The 14,562-nt window shown below is 49.5% G+C and overlaps 1 protein-coding gene across 3 annotated transcripts in view; it reads right to left on the reverse strand.

The window, feature by feature from the left end:
- Nucleotides 1–14,562, reverse strand: part of pear1 (platelet endothelial aggregation receptor 1) — a 62,814-nt gene that overhangs the window by 22,436 nt on the left and 25,816 nt on the right. For 2 of the 3 annotated variants that reach the window (XM_088620976.1, XM_088620974.1), the window contains exons 2-9: nt 9,207–9,320; nt 7,373–7,474; nt 7,061–7,161; nt 6,496–6,588; nt 2,607–2,853; nt 2,389–2,494; nt 1,867–2,003; nt 280–492 (exon numbers count right to left, since the gene is read on the reverse strand). In XM_088620976.1, the coding sequence (XP_088477102.1) occupies nt 280–492; nt 1,867–2,003; nt 2,389–2,494; nt 2,607–2,853; nt 6,496–6,588; nt 7,061–7,161; nt 7,373–7,474; nt 9,207–9,316 (1,109 nt within the window). In that variant the 5' untranslated portion in view covers nt 9,317–9,320. Of the gene's footprint in view, nt 1–279; nt 493–1,866; nt 2,004–2,388; nt 2,495–2,606; nt 2,854–6,495; nt 6,589–7,060; nt 7,162–7,372; nt 7,475–9,206; nt 9,321–12,760; nt 12,814–14,562 lie in introns of those variants that run through there. The other variant, XM_088620975.1, reaches the window with a different exon arrangement.

Consider the following 14,562-nt stretch of genomic DNA (forward strand, 5'->3'; position numbering starts at 1 on the left):
CTCTCCCCTCTGACCCCGGCCCTATCCCCTTTCCCCTCTGCCCCCGGTCCTTGCCCCTCTGCCCCCGGCCCTCGTTATTGTGTAAAGAACTTGCAAAAATGGAGCTCTAATTTGTTTTGTTCTGTTTTTTTTCGGATCACACCAGGGTAGATAAGCGTCACTCCAGCATTGCCTGCGCTCTTGCAGACGTGACAGATCCTGGATTCAGTATTTCCTACAGGACAGGACACGAGCGGTCAAGCTCCTCTCGAGACCGGCAGGGAGCCGCACGCTGCTGACCTGAGAGTGTGCTGTTCGTCACAGATGCAGGGGTGCTGGCAGTGCACCCCGTATTTTTCGGGCGGGCACATCCTGTCCTTGCAGAGCGGCCCGCTGAACCCCGGCTCACACAGGCAGGCCCCGTTGATGTGGAAACAGCTCGCTCCGTTGGCACAGTCGCAGCGCCCGCTGCAGTCCTGGCCGTAGCGGCCCACCGGGCACTCCTCACGGCACCTGGGGGCGGAGGGAGGCACAGACGGCTCTTCTGAACATCTCCGATCGGTCAGCTTTACAGGCGGGACTATTGCACGTTGCAAGAGAGTCAATGGTCAACAATTAGAGAAGAACTAGCCAGCCTGGTCCAGTCCTGTACCTTCAATTTTAATTACAATCAAGCAGTCCTGCAGCTCCTAAGGAATCAAATTGGAAAAACCAGATTTACCAGATAAAGTTGTTTAAAGTTTGGTTTTAGCAGCTCTTAAACATAAACAGGACCTGATCTGAGGTGTATCTGCAGCTGTACAGTAGGTTCTACCAGGGCTGTACCTGGGTAAAAATCTCGCTTCATCTCACATCACAGCACTACGCACACTGATGTAAATATGTCAGGGCAGGGACAGGGCTCACTGCGTACTGTACTGCTACACTCGTGCTAGAGCAATCCATCATCCACCAGGCCTTTACACACAGTTTTTCAGCAAACGGTGACTCCTGCGATTGTCAGGCACCTGCAGGTTTGCGATGCCTCTGAGAGGTGCGATGCTCCAGCAATCAGTGTTAGCTCTCCAGTGGGGCGTTGTGGAGCCCACAGAGAGCTGCAAGGTGAATGGGCTGTACAGGTGGGCCTGTCAGAAGAGTTTGAGGACTGTGTGGGATCAGTCGATACAGAGCTGAGTCTTAATTAACTGCATTTATATTAGTGCATCCCAAAGCACTTTAAATACAGGAGGGGCCCCCTTCATACCCCACTGAAGTACAGCTCCACATGGGTGACACTGCATGACGCATCAGATGGAGGAGTGAGAGGCTTTCACTGACTGAATTAAGGAGGATTTTCCTGGGAGGCCAGATTGTGCAAAACTGGAATCTAGCCAGGACTCTGGGGTTAAAATGGGATCCATAATGAGCAAGCACACAGGAACTCAGATTAACATGTCATCCATAGGACGGCACCTCCTACACCACAGTGCCTCCTACTAACTAACAAACATCACTTACAGCAAAACAGTTAGCCTTTCCAGTTTGGACGGGTTCATGAAATGCAGTTTCGGGTTTTTTGGTGCCATTACTTTGTCAGTTCAGCTGAGTGGCCAATTTAGATATGCTAAACTGAGCAAGCCTGAGCTGGACTTTAGCGAGGCCACCAGGTGGGACACAAGCTTGTGTTCTCTGGATCGGATGGAAGATCGCCACCTACACTTCCAACATCACACACTGCAGCACCCTGATTTTAAGGGTTCTCCCTTGCCAGCACCTATGAGAAACCCTGAACCTTTCCTAACAGGGCTCCAAGGTGAGGGCACAGGCTGATGGGATCAAATGGAACAATGGGATGGCTCCTTCCATGAAGAAGCCATTCCATGTGGGGGGCTGGCTGAGCTTGCTGACCTGTCCCCAGTGAAGCCTTCGAGGCACTGGCACTCTCCAGTCTCAGGGTCACAGCCCCTGCTGTTGTGGCACAGGCAGTCCTGGGAGCAGTTCAGGCCAAACTTCCCCTCCGGACAGCGCTCAGTGCACACCGCTCCCTGGACAGAGAGAGAGGAGGACAAGGACAGAGAGGAGGGAGAGAGTAGAGAGGCAGGAGAGGAGAGAAGAACGAGAGAGAGGAGGGAGAGACAGGAGAGGAGAAAGTGGAGAGGCAGAAAAGGAGGGAGAGGAGAGAGAGGAGAGAGAGGAGAAAAAGAAGGGAGAGGAGAAAGAGAAGGTAGTGGAGAGAGAGGAGAGAGGAGAGAGGAGTAATTGGGAGGAGAGAAGTAACAATGAAGTGGAGGGAGAAGAGAAAAGGGAGGGAGAATGAAAGGCAGGTGAGGAAGGGGCTGTTGCAGGCCAAACTTAAAAGACACGCTTGCATTTCACTAATCACACTGGTGAAGGAAACACACGGCCTCACTCTCTCCACGGGGAACCTACCATCCAGCCAGGCGGACAGGCGCAGTTGCCCACGCCCTGGCAGTGCCCTCCGTTCTGGCAGGGGCATCGTCTGGGGCATCTGTACGGCAGGCACAGGGTCTCGCAGCTGTGGGCGGGGCAGAGACAGCGCGTGAGCTCCTGGCGGTCTGCCTGCGCAGTGCCGTCGATGACCTGATCAAAGGCACTCGTGAAAGAGTGCTCGTCGAGACCTCACTCACAGTGTCCCGGTGAATCCATCTTTGCACAGGCACTCCCCCGTCACTGGGTCGCAGGTGCCCCCCGTTCCGCACCGGCAGCGCCCCTGGCACCCCTGGCCGTAGGTCCCCAGAACGCAGGTGTTCTGGCAGAGGGGGCCATGGTATCCGGGGGGACAGCGGCAGGCGCCAGTCAGAGCATCACACTGACCCCCGTTCTTGCACTCACAGTCCAGGCGGCAGGCTGGACCCCAGTGGTGGACATCACAGGCTGCAACACACCAATACTGTCACTGACACAGAGCCCTGCTGTGCCTACAGAGTCTCAACACCAATACTGTCACTGACACAGAGCCCTGCTGTGCCTACAGAGTCTCAACACCAATACTGTCACTGACACAGAGCCCTGCTGTGCCTACAGAGTCTCAACACCAATACTGTCACTGACACAGAGCCCTGCTGTGCCTACAGAGTCTCAACACCAATACTGTCACTGACACAGAGCCCTGCTGTGCCTACAGAGTCTCAACACCAATACTGTCACTGACACAGAGCCCTGGTGTGCCTACAGAGTCTCAACACCAATACTGTCACTGACACAGAGCCCTGCTGTGCCTACAGAGTCTCAACACCAATACTGTCACTGACACAGAGCCCTGGTGTGCCTACAGAGTCTCAACACCAATACTGTCACTGACACAGAGCCCTGCTGTGCCTACAGAGTCTCAACACCAATACTGTCACTGACACAGAGCCCTGCTGTGCCTACAGAGTCTCAACACCAATACTGTCACTGACACAAAGCCCTGGTGTGCCTACAGAGTCTCAACACCAATACTGTCACTGACACAGAGCCCTGGTGTGCCTACAGAGTCTCAACACCAATACTGTCACTGACACAGAGCCCTGGTGTGCCTACAGAGTCTCAACACCAATACTGTCACTGACACAGAGCCCTGCTGTGTCCCGTCTTCCACGGGATCAGGCACATCCCACTGGGAAGACAGCCTGGAGCAGACCCAGGACACCCTGGAGGGATTCTCTCTCTCGGCTGGCCTGGGAGCACCTGGGAGTCGCCCGGGAGGAGCTGGAGACTCTCCGGTCTGATCGGATCAGCCCGTCACCACCCCGACCCTCACTGGGAGCTGGTTGGAAAATGGCTGTGTGGATAGAATATTGTGGGCCCCCACACCCCCAAGTTTCATCTACGAGTGAGGGCGTTCGCCTTACTTTCCTTCCGAACCTCTCAGAAGAGGGAAGGGAAGTGCAGTTTGCAGGAAACCTCATGCAATAAGCAACACGACTGTCCGATTTCTGAGAGCACCGTGTAGGCCCAGAGACATTGTTAAGGGTGCAAGATGAAATTACGGTGGAGCCGTAGCACTGGGAAGGAAGGAGTGTGGTTCACTCTGCAGAGCCGTGTGTTATATTCTCTATTTGGGTTCTTACTGGCAGTCATTAACCACACAGGTTTGTAGTGATGAACGTGCACTTTATGAACACAGTGCCCTATAACTCTTACAACACTAACTCAGTAACTGCCTAACCAACTGCCCCTCAATCTACTACTCTCTCTATATAGACTATTTACATATTCATGTACTGCATCATCTGTGCAGTACAGCAACCCATACGGATCATACTCTGCCAATATCCTTACACCATGCAAGCTGACTTGCTCTGAACTAACTCCACCAAGCAGGCCCTCAGAGCGGCTCTTGTTTAGCTCTGCAGTCCAGTAGTCTTTAACCCCTAATTGAAGGCAGATTTTCAGGCTGGTTCAGGTCAGCAGGGCCCCCCAGTCTAACTCTCTAAAGGTCAATCCCGGGAGAAATGTGGCTGTTTTTGTATCCCGTCGGAACAGACAGGGATGTGGGAAAATTCCGGAGTGGCGCTCACTCCCATCCCCACAGTTAGCTCAACACACAGGCATCCAGGAAGCGTCAGGAATAATCCCCCCTCCGCAAAATTCATGAGGAACCTTATAAGGCCTGGTGCTGTCCCAGTACCGTACAGCTACTGTGCCCTTCAGGCCTAACTAGCAGGGCCCTCGAACACAAGTGGAATAATTTTCTATTTATAGAAGCTCTTTTTGGATTAGACAACACACAGCTTTCATCCTCTATAAAGCATCTCATTTTTACTGTAAGGAACCTCTTTTCCAGGAGAGAACCACTGCCAAGCATTTGGCAACAGGAAAGAGGACCACAGGTTCTAGAGACAAACAGGAAGTCAAAGACTTAAAGGACTAAATGTTCCTGGGTGTCCTTGGGCTTCTCCTAAAACACCATCTGCAAGGAGGCTGTACAACCCAATGCTTAAGGTAAAAGTCTTACTGTCAAGTAGGTTCCCAGTTCAAAGCCAGGCTGTGCCACTATGTCACCCTGAGTGAGGTTCTGACTCTCCTTCTGATGGGATATGAAACTGAGGCTCTATTTGATCACTAGGCTCTGTACAATTAGCTAATCAGTACTATTAAATCCTCAAAAGAACTGACAAAGTCATGTGGAGAATCAAGAGTGAAACACAAACCAGAGGTCAGACGTGGAAACCTTTTTTTACACAAAGGGAACTGGGAGCATAGAACAAGCTACCAAGCCATGCAGTTGAAATAGATTCCCTGGCTTCTGGCAAGAAACAGCTGGATCCTGTCTTTTGTAACATTTGTTATGTTCTACTTAAACATACTCACATATTTTTCAGTCTCCTCTAGAATTATTTTCTACCCCACTGTAGAATCTTTGTAAAGGGGCAATTTAAAATACTCCGAGGTATAACTTGCAAGCCTCAGAGCACATTTGATTTAATTCAAGTTGTTTTATTTGAAACTGGGTTCCTTGCTAATACCTATGGCCTGCCGGAAGCTGACTGTTCTCCACTAGAGGGCGCTGTAGGAAACTGTAGGTGCTGTAGAGTCTCAGGTAAGAAATATCTCATGATTTTGAGTGGAGAGTGTAATACTAGATTTAGATCACGTGGGAATTCATTCCTTCTCAGAAAAAATGCTAATATATTTGTATGATACCTGTTAGCTTAATTTCTGAAGATAAAACATTGTAAAAAATTGATTGATTCCTCAATTTTAATATTTCATTACAATCTTAGATGTACCAGTGTGGGAAAAGATTATTTGTTTTTTTTAACACTAATAAGATAATGAAGATAGGCCACCATGAGGTTTTGGAAATCAAACCACATGCACCTAGAGAAACCTAAGTAAGACAGATATGAAAAAGACTAGATTCTGGTATTTTATATATTAAGGTATATAAGATGTTCTTGATTCCACCAAGAGTTGAGGCAATATGGAAGAAACTACCCAGCCATGCTGTCTAAGTTCTTTCCTTGACCACAAATTATTAGTGCGTAGCTGATAAATGGGCTTGGTGAGCAGATTGGCCTCCACTAATTTGTAACCACACACCTGTTCTTACTGAACAGCTGGAATACAGTACATGCAGTACCACCTGTTTTCATCGCTGCTTTGTTTCCAAGTGAACTTGTACATTGCTTCAGTTGTATTTCATGTGGCTTCGTGCTGTAATTAAACTGCGTTTTCAGCTGGTTCTGGCCTTTTTGCCACTAAGTATGAGGATATAAGAACGATTAGAAACAAGGGGCCGTTCGGCTCATCGGGCCAGTTTAGTTCGCTGTGAGGTGATCCAGCTGTGTCTTGAGAGAAGCCAGGGTATTGGCTTCAACAACATGGCCGAGCAGCTTGTTCCACACCCCCACAACTTTTAGCATAAAGAAGTGTGCCACACTCCCACAATCTCGTATTTATTTGCTCTTGCTGTACCTGTGGTGACACCCGATGACGTTTAGGATATATTGTCAATAACCATAGAAAAGAGTCTCTGTTCAGCAATTAAAGCTACTACTGATAGCAGAGGGCGGTTAGGAGTCGCCTCACCACTGGAGCAGTTCTCGCCCCTCCAACCGGGCTCGCACTGGCATCGATCCGGGGCCTGGCACCGCCCGTGGACACACTCCTGGGTACAGAGGGCTGGAGAGGGCACAGACATTACAACATGGGCAAAGACACACAAACACAGAGAAGAGCACAGGCGTGGAAACTGTTAAAGACAAGGAAACTGCAGTGAGCCACCGTGAGCTCTTTCATGCATCTTCGTCAAAAACAATATGTCAATGCAACAAGACTTTAGTAGCTAGCGAACTTATTCGGTCTCTGGGATCTCATACATATCTGGCTGCCAACAGGTTTTTAAAGTTAAAATAAATAAAAAGATTTGAAGATTTTTAGAGCAAGGAGGCCAAACCAGAGCAGAAATGAAGAGAGCAACAGTAACATTTATCAGGATTACACTGATATAACACAAACCCCCCCAGTCTCCAGCAGTGAGTTACTGGGAGTTACTGGGAACTAGGCGTCTGATCCCGGGACACTATCGCCAGCCTGGTGCGACTCACCTCTTGCCATGACCCCCCCACCCCCCCCAGCCATGCCTGTCACTTACGGACACAGGTGCCTCTGCTCTCGTAGTAGCCCTGACAGCACTGGTATCTCCTGCGGTAGTCCATCTTCACGCCCTGCCGGTAGGCGGTCTTGTACGTGACCCTGCGCACACACAGCACAGGGAGAGCCGAGTCAGAAGGGCTGGAGGGGTCCGGCACAGGCCGCCCGAGCATTTGGGGAAAGGTGATGAAGTTCGCTGAGTCAACAGGACGTAGAGGAGGAGACAGGCTGAGGCTCAAGCCTCCTACCGTCTGGCGGAATGACCTTCAAGGGGAACGCCTTGAAAGGGTGTCCCCGAAAGGGGCGCACTCACCGGTGGCGCGTGCACCTGAGGGAGCTCCGGGCGTCGGCGCAGGGCTCCTCGTACACCTGGTCGAAGGGGTGAGCGTAAGACTCCTTCACCGTGGTGGTGAAGCTGCGAAGGACAAGGACACAGGAAGGGTCACAGACGAGGCCCATCGAGAAGAGACGTGATGAGGCAGTGAAGAGCTAGTCGACCCCAGGACTCTTGCCATTCAACGGGATGGGTGTTACCCTCACAACTCCGCTACACCCAAGCGCCCCATCGTTTCCACTTGAGTCCTCTGGCTCATGTCTCACGTTTTAATCTGGAGACATTCACTGGGTTGACTGTCAGGGCCTTTGAGGTTTCTGAACACCTGAATCAGATCCCCCCGCTGTCCAAGACTAAAGAGGCTCAGTTCCTGCAGCCTGTCAGAGCAGGACATTCCTCTGAGCTCAGGAATGTACTTGGGCTGCTCTTCTCCGGACTGACCAGAGCAGCAATATCTTCCATCAGTCCATTTCATCCACTTCTGTGCCGCGGGGGAGCCAGAGCCTATCCCAGCAACCAACGAGAGTAAGGCTGGTCACAGAATGAGATGCCAGTAGGGCATCACAGCCAGTAGATCGCAGAGTAGATGGACAAAGACTAGTTGTTGTTGGACAAGTTAAAGGATGTGTTCTAAAAAGATGGTCTTATTCAGGGGCTGCAGTGTTGAGCACTTCACAGCGTCTTGGGTTCAGTTCCTGGGGTGCTGTCTGTGTGGAGTTTGCATGTTCTCCCCGGGTTTGCGTGGGTTTCCTCCAGGTGCTCCAGTTTCCTCTCATGGTCCAAAGACATGCTGGTGGGTTATTCGGCCCTGGCGCGAGTGTGAGTGTGGGTCTGATGTGTGTCTGTCGGCCCTGTGATGGACTGGGCATACCCTGCCTGGTGCCTATTGGGATAGACTCCGGCTCTCCCACGAGCCCGAATAGAGCAGTTTGGAAACAGAATGGTGGACGATCCTACTTCCACAAAGATGATCGCCAGGTTTAGTTTTCTTTCTTTTACTTAGCCTTACATGTCATAGACATACGACTTAATCAATAATCACTTGTTTCCGTTTTGTGAAAGGCTACATTAGCAATTTTCATCAGTGAGTTTTACCCTGTAATGAACAACCGTTCGAAGAGTTTTATTAACTGATCATGAAGGACTCCTCATTTACATACCATGGGTAGAATTCTACCATATTATCCTGGGGAACTGTTTTCTCTTTGAATGCTCCTAGTATGTATAGAACTTCTGACTCTGTCCTCCCTCAATCTGGGGCGAGCTGACCAAGACGCACAGGTAGGCACTGCACTGCCCCTTCTCTCAGGCTTGTTGCCTAAAAACTGTTATCACCAGCACTGCACTCCTGGACACCACTGTCTCCTGATTTTAAAGAAGATCAGATGACAGGGAGGCTTTTGTTCAGCTTTGTTTCTTCCTGCTGTCAGGTTTCAAGACTGCAGGCGGCCCTCTTTCATCCTTTTTCCTGTGCAAGCTTTTTGCGGTATAAATACGCACATTATTTCCTGTGGTCTCCTAGCTTGTAACTTTCCTTCCACATCTGGCACACTGCTATACTACTACTGAGGGATAAAGCACAGACTATGCAGGCTTTGACTGATGAATTATGTTCATCAGTTCAGTGCTCCAGTATTGTTGTACAGGGTGCAATGATACAGTATGTACCGGTACTAAGCTGTTTCAGATAAGGAAGTCAGTCTAGGCTCAGTAGCAATAACACTGCCCAGGTCAGGTCCGGCTCTGGTGAAGCCCATCGGGAACATCTCAGGGGGTGAGCAGACAGAAGGGGCCAGGAGGCGGCGCCTCTCACCTCTCCCATGTGCTGCACACGTTGGGGTCCCCGGGGGTCAAAGGGCACACCAGGTCAAGCAGAGGGACCAGCAGCAGGGCGGCGGCAGCCCCTCTCTTCGTGACGGCCATGGTCCTGGAACACACAGCAGACGGCGATGTCCCACTCTGCCCGGAGAGCGTCGGCGCTCAGCGAGGGAAGAGGGACTAATCCATTCTCCCCGATTTCTCTTACAGCTGCTGTCGTTTCTGACGTATAATCACACGCCTACCGCTAAGAGACGTGAGCTGTAGGGCTGTGAAAAAACACACTGCGCTCCCCCTCTTTCATAATGACTGCTAGAATAAATACATTTGAGCGTGCTGCCAACTTACCTTGGCAGAGTATTTTACAATAAATAGCACCTTCCATTAGGAGCCAGAAACATTGGTACCACAGCTACATAAATTATGAAACTGCACAATTCTATCGACACATTTCCAAAGCACTCACCCCAACTTTTTTTTATTTGAACCAAGGCTAATTCTTCATTTACTGGGTTAATGAAATGCATATTTAATTATGCTCGTCAGTGATATCCCTTTCAGTATAATGTGGAAGAATTTTAGCATAAGATAGTGACTAGTTGGCTTTGAAAAATGCCTTTTACCCAGCAACAGTATGAAAGAACAATTGCAAACATATTATTTGACTTTTTGATATTAATGCTACAATAGCAGAATGTCTAGCTCATTTCACACCTTTTATTTATATACTTCCTTTTGTATGTATACAAGGTAAAACTGCTTCTTAAGAACGTGGTAAATTACAAAGAAATGTTTGTAGAGAGAAAACCAACTCCTCATGTGGAAACTTAGAATGCGCTTTCCTGTGTGAATCTGCTGGATAAAACTCATTGCATTTACCATCTCGTGGAGAGGTTACTCACAGATCTGTATGAGAGGCTGCTCTCAGATCTGCATGGTTATATCCTCCCCATGCGCATGAATAAAGGACTCTGCTTGACCACACCTAACCTGAGTGAAGACTTTTCTTCAACAATTTCAAAACTTTTCTTCGACAATAACAAATACTCATTCAATCTAGCCAGAGGTATTAAAAAACGGTCTTGAGAATTTAATGGAGACTTAGGGTGCCAATACTTCTGTTGTAAGAGATCTGGGGGCAGCAGAAAAAACTGCTCCAGGAAAACACCCAGCTGTAGAAGTGTGTGTAAACTGAAGTCGCTTTGGATACAAACGTCAGCCAAAATCAAATCAGTTACAAAAGCAATGATATCAGTTTAATTCATTACTTTCAATCCTTTATAAGTGAGGCTTTAAGTACAAAAAAAACTAACGGTGTCTTAGTGCTCTCAGCCCCAACCACAGGACACAGTGCCAACTTTGCATGTTTGTTTTTCTGGAAGGAAAGCTACGGGCCTCATGAACATAAGGTATGAATCTACATCCATTCCATTTGTTGTCGTTGCTGTAGCCTGACTTTTTTTCCACTCTTTCACAGAGTGTGTACTGAGCTCATGTCTTTTTCCAGCGTCTCACTGAGACATGGCAGCCTGCGAGTTAATCTGATCTGATACTGTGTCTATTTCCTGCAAGGTTATGTAAGCTGTCTGCCCACGGGACAGAGGTGAAATATTTGGCTGGAGGAAGGGAGGAATGTGATTTGATCCCCTGTTCTTTTCAGCCACGTGCCTCGTGTCTGTGCAGCACCGCCAGAGAGGGGACATCTGGAGCCGAGCTGCGAAGAGGCCCGAGGACTGTCCCGAAATCTGCACAGGAGCACGAGACGGTCTGCAGTCCTCAGTGTGAGCAGGGCTGGGCTGGAGCTCAAACCCTCTGCCTGCTCACTCGCACTGAGCACAGCGGTGTGACACACAGTGTGGCTGCAGACGGAGATGGTAGCAGGGATCCCACGCAAAATGCCTGCCTGCTTCCTGCCATCGCCAGTGGTTTTGTCTGACTATACCCACAGTGTTTTCTTAGTTTACATGTTAACAACTGTGACACTGGGCTACTGAACACGCTGCACTCCAGCACTCTCACACTGAACTGCTGAACACACTGAACTACTGAACACACTGCACTCCAGCACTCTCACACTGAACTGCTGAACACACTGCACTCCAGCATTCTCACACTGAACTACTGAACACACTGCACTCCAGTACTCTCACACTGAACTACTGAACACACTGCACTCCAGTACTCTCACACCGAACTACTGAACACACTGCACTCCAGCACTCTCACACTGAACTACTGAACACACTGAGCTGCTGAACACACTGCAGCCCAGCACTCTTACACTGAGCTACTGAACACACTGCAATCCAGCACTAACACTGATCTTCTGAACACAGTGCACTCCGGCACTGAGCTATTGAACCAACCACCTCCTAAACTAACCCACAGTCCCAATACTGGGGACACACAGCAGTTTCTAATTTCACTATGTTCAAAACAGAAATGACTATACAGTATGTCCCTATTATGTTTAAACTCAGAGCTATGTTTGTGTCACATATTCATGCAAAGCACCATAAAAACTGACAACAGAAAATTAAGACACAAAAAAAATTAATGCATTTGAGACAGTGGCCAAACATGCCCGGATGTTATCCCAGCCGCAAAGAGGAAAAAAAAACATTCTGTGGGAAAGTTCTAGAGACGCCTGATTGACGTTCGGGGGGCTGATGACGTCAAGCGATGAGCACGGGCCGCGCGGACCCTGTCCCCCCTAACCGATCCGCGAGCCCGAGGTGTTTCAGAGCGCGGCGGCTCCGCGGGGCCCCCGGACCACCGAATCCCTTAACAGTCACATAAATCGCTCTGCACGAAAATTCCCCCTGTTTTTTTTTTCTTGCAAGGAACGAATTTAAAACCTGGCTCCCAGTAAGGTACTGGGGGGAAAGAATGAGAAAAAACTAAGCACGCAGGAAAAAAAAACAGGGTTTATAGGAGCGCGCGAATGGCTTTCATTAACTGAGGGCAATTCAGTTTTACCAGGGCCCGGTTTTTTTTAAGGGTAAACAGTTTTTAATCACTCATTTATTTTCTAAAGTCTGCTTTCTTTAATAAACTGTGGTAACCGCAACAGGGTCCCAGACGGCAATGAGAAACACACGCCGGCGCGGCCGCCGGGTGACGGACAGGCGGCGGACCGGTGCGGTGCGGTGCCGTGTCGAGGGGCAGGTCTCTCCTCGGGGTCGTGTACCTGGAGCTGTGCGACACGGCTACACCGCGCCCTCAGCTGTTTGCTGTGCTTCTTCCCAGCTCTTCACAAATGCATTGTGTGTTGCACACAGAGCTTTCCCGCCTTCACCACGCCTTTACTGTGCGCTGTTTCTAATAATGCGGCGCGTTACCACAGTAAACGCTTATTTTAAACCATGGCAGGAATTCCTGCCAAGTTGGATGAAGGCCCGGAGTAACACTGCAGCCTTTATTCTAACTTTGGGATGGTTCTATTCCCACTACCCACCCCTGTCAAGAGGTACCGATTCTGAAGTCACTAAAACCCTGTTACAGAACCTCTCTGTTGCTTCATTAAGACAGCGGCAGCCAAATCCAGACCTGCAGGTCCCATCGGCTCCCGTGTTGCGACAGACTTGGAAGCCATTGCTGCCAGTCCATCAGTGGAGTCAGCGCTGGAGTCCGGAGCAGGCATGATGTGAGGTCAGGCACCCTCCAAGGGGGTCTGAAGAACCAGCCAACCAGAAGTCTCCTACCTCCCTCGCGGCCAATCTGAAGTCTCTCCCAGGTCCAGCACAGCCAATCAGGAGGCTCTCCCAGGTCCGCCACAGCCAATCAGGAGGCTCTCCCAGGTCCAGCACAGCCAATCAGGAGGCTCTCTTAGGTCCACCACAGCCAATCAGGAGGCTCTCCCACTGTCAAGGCAGTGATGGCCAAACTCCAGACCTCAAGTTCTATTTGTTCAGCCAGTTTTTTAACCCTGGTATTTTTCTGTCATACATGGTGAAAGTGCTGCATTGGTGATGAGAAACAAGGGATCTTTCTCTTGTTGAGAGCCAACATGTACAAGCTGTTAGCCATACCTGTAAGTGCAACTCTCCTTTTTTAGGCTCTTGATCATGAAACACACAGGGGCACCCGCTGGCCAGGGCATTAGCAATGCTGCCACCAGAGACCCCACTCAGACTCTCTCAATCTCAACCTCTCAGGCACTGTGTGGATGGGCTTAAGGAAGAGACAGGGACAGACTTCCATTACCCCCCATGGCCCAGGACAATCACAACTCTACTGAGAGCTTAGGGGAACCTGTGCAATTCAATCCCTGCTCTCCGTTACCCTCAACACAGAGACCGAACAAGGCCGATCCATTAAAAAAAATGGCCTGGGATCATGCTCCAAACACTTCAGGACCTGCTGAATGAAACGCCACATGGTGTTTAAGCTGTTCTTGCTGCTGACAGACGTGATTCTGTGGAGGACTGGCCAGTGTCACCCCCAAACGGGGGGTGATACCTGAGGGGTTCAGCTGATGACGGGGCTCACTGGGAGTGCCGATCGAGCCCCGTGACCTGGACAACAACACAATCTCACCCTAACAAGCACTTCCCCTGAGCTAACTGGCCAGAGTCTCTGTGACTGGGCCCATCAGCACCTTGTTGCTGGCACCAGGCTCTTACAATCTGTTTCTCTTCACTGCAGTAGCGAATTCAAGGCGTCCAGCTACTTTTTGTAAGACCCTTCGTGCTCAATCGCTCAGGGAAAAAAGTGACTTCAGTTCCTGTAAGCAGCTGATCAGAGACAATACAGTAGTGTCTGTTGGTTTACATCCTGTCTGTGCTCATGATAGTGTAGCCAAATCATCAATAATAATAATCATAAACTTTATTTTATATAGCGCCTTTAAAGGTGGCTTCTCAAAGCACTTTACAGGATGACAACAATAAATAAGAAGACAACAACAATAAATAAGAAGACTACACAAGATAAGACACAATTACAATATACAGAGGAGACCGTGGATGGTGGTACTAAGAAAAGCAGAGGGGTGAAGAGTGGAACCAGTTCAGTAAAGGCTTTCCTGAAGAAGAGGGTTTTGAGTCTGGATTTGAAGGAGTTTAGAGAAGGTGACTCTCTGATATCCTTGGGCAAAGAATTCCAGAGCTTGGGGGCATAACAGGAGAAGGCCCTGTCACCCATACAATGTAGATGGGCTTGGGGGACAGTAAGGAGGGCAGAATTAGAAAAGCGAAGGTTGCGAGCCTTATAGGTGAGCATGAGGATTTTAAAGTCTACATGGAATTTGACCGAAAGCCAGTGCAAGGACTCCAGGATAGGAGTAATGTGAACACTTGCACTAGACCTGGGCCCACTTTACTGACTTGGCTGTTGGCTTTAATATTTCC

Source organism: Lepisosteus platostomus, chromosome 26, assembly GCF_059453375.1.
Source record: "Lepisosteus platostomus isolate fLepPlt1 chromosome 26, fLepPlt1.hap1, whole genome shotgun sequence".
In the NCBI taxonomy this organism is placed as follows: Eukaryota; Metazoa; Chordata; class Actinopteri; order Semionotiformes; family Lepisosteidae; genus Lepisosteus; species Lepisosteus platostomus.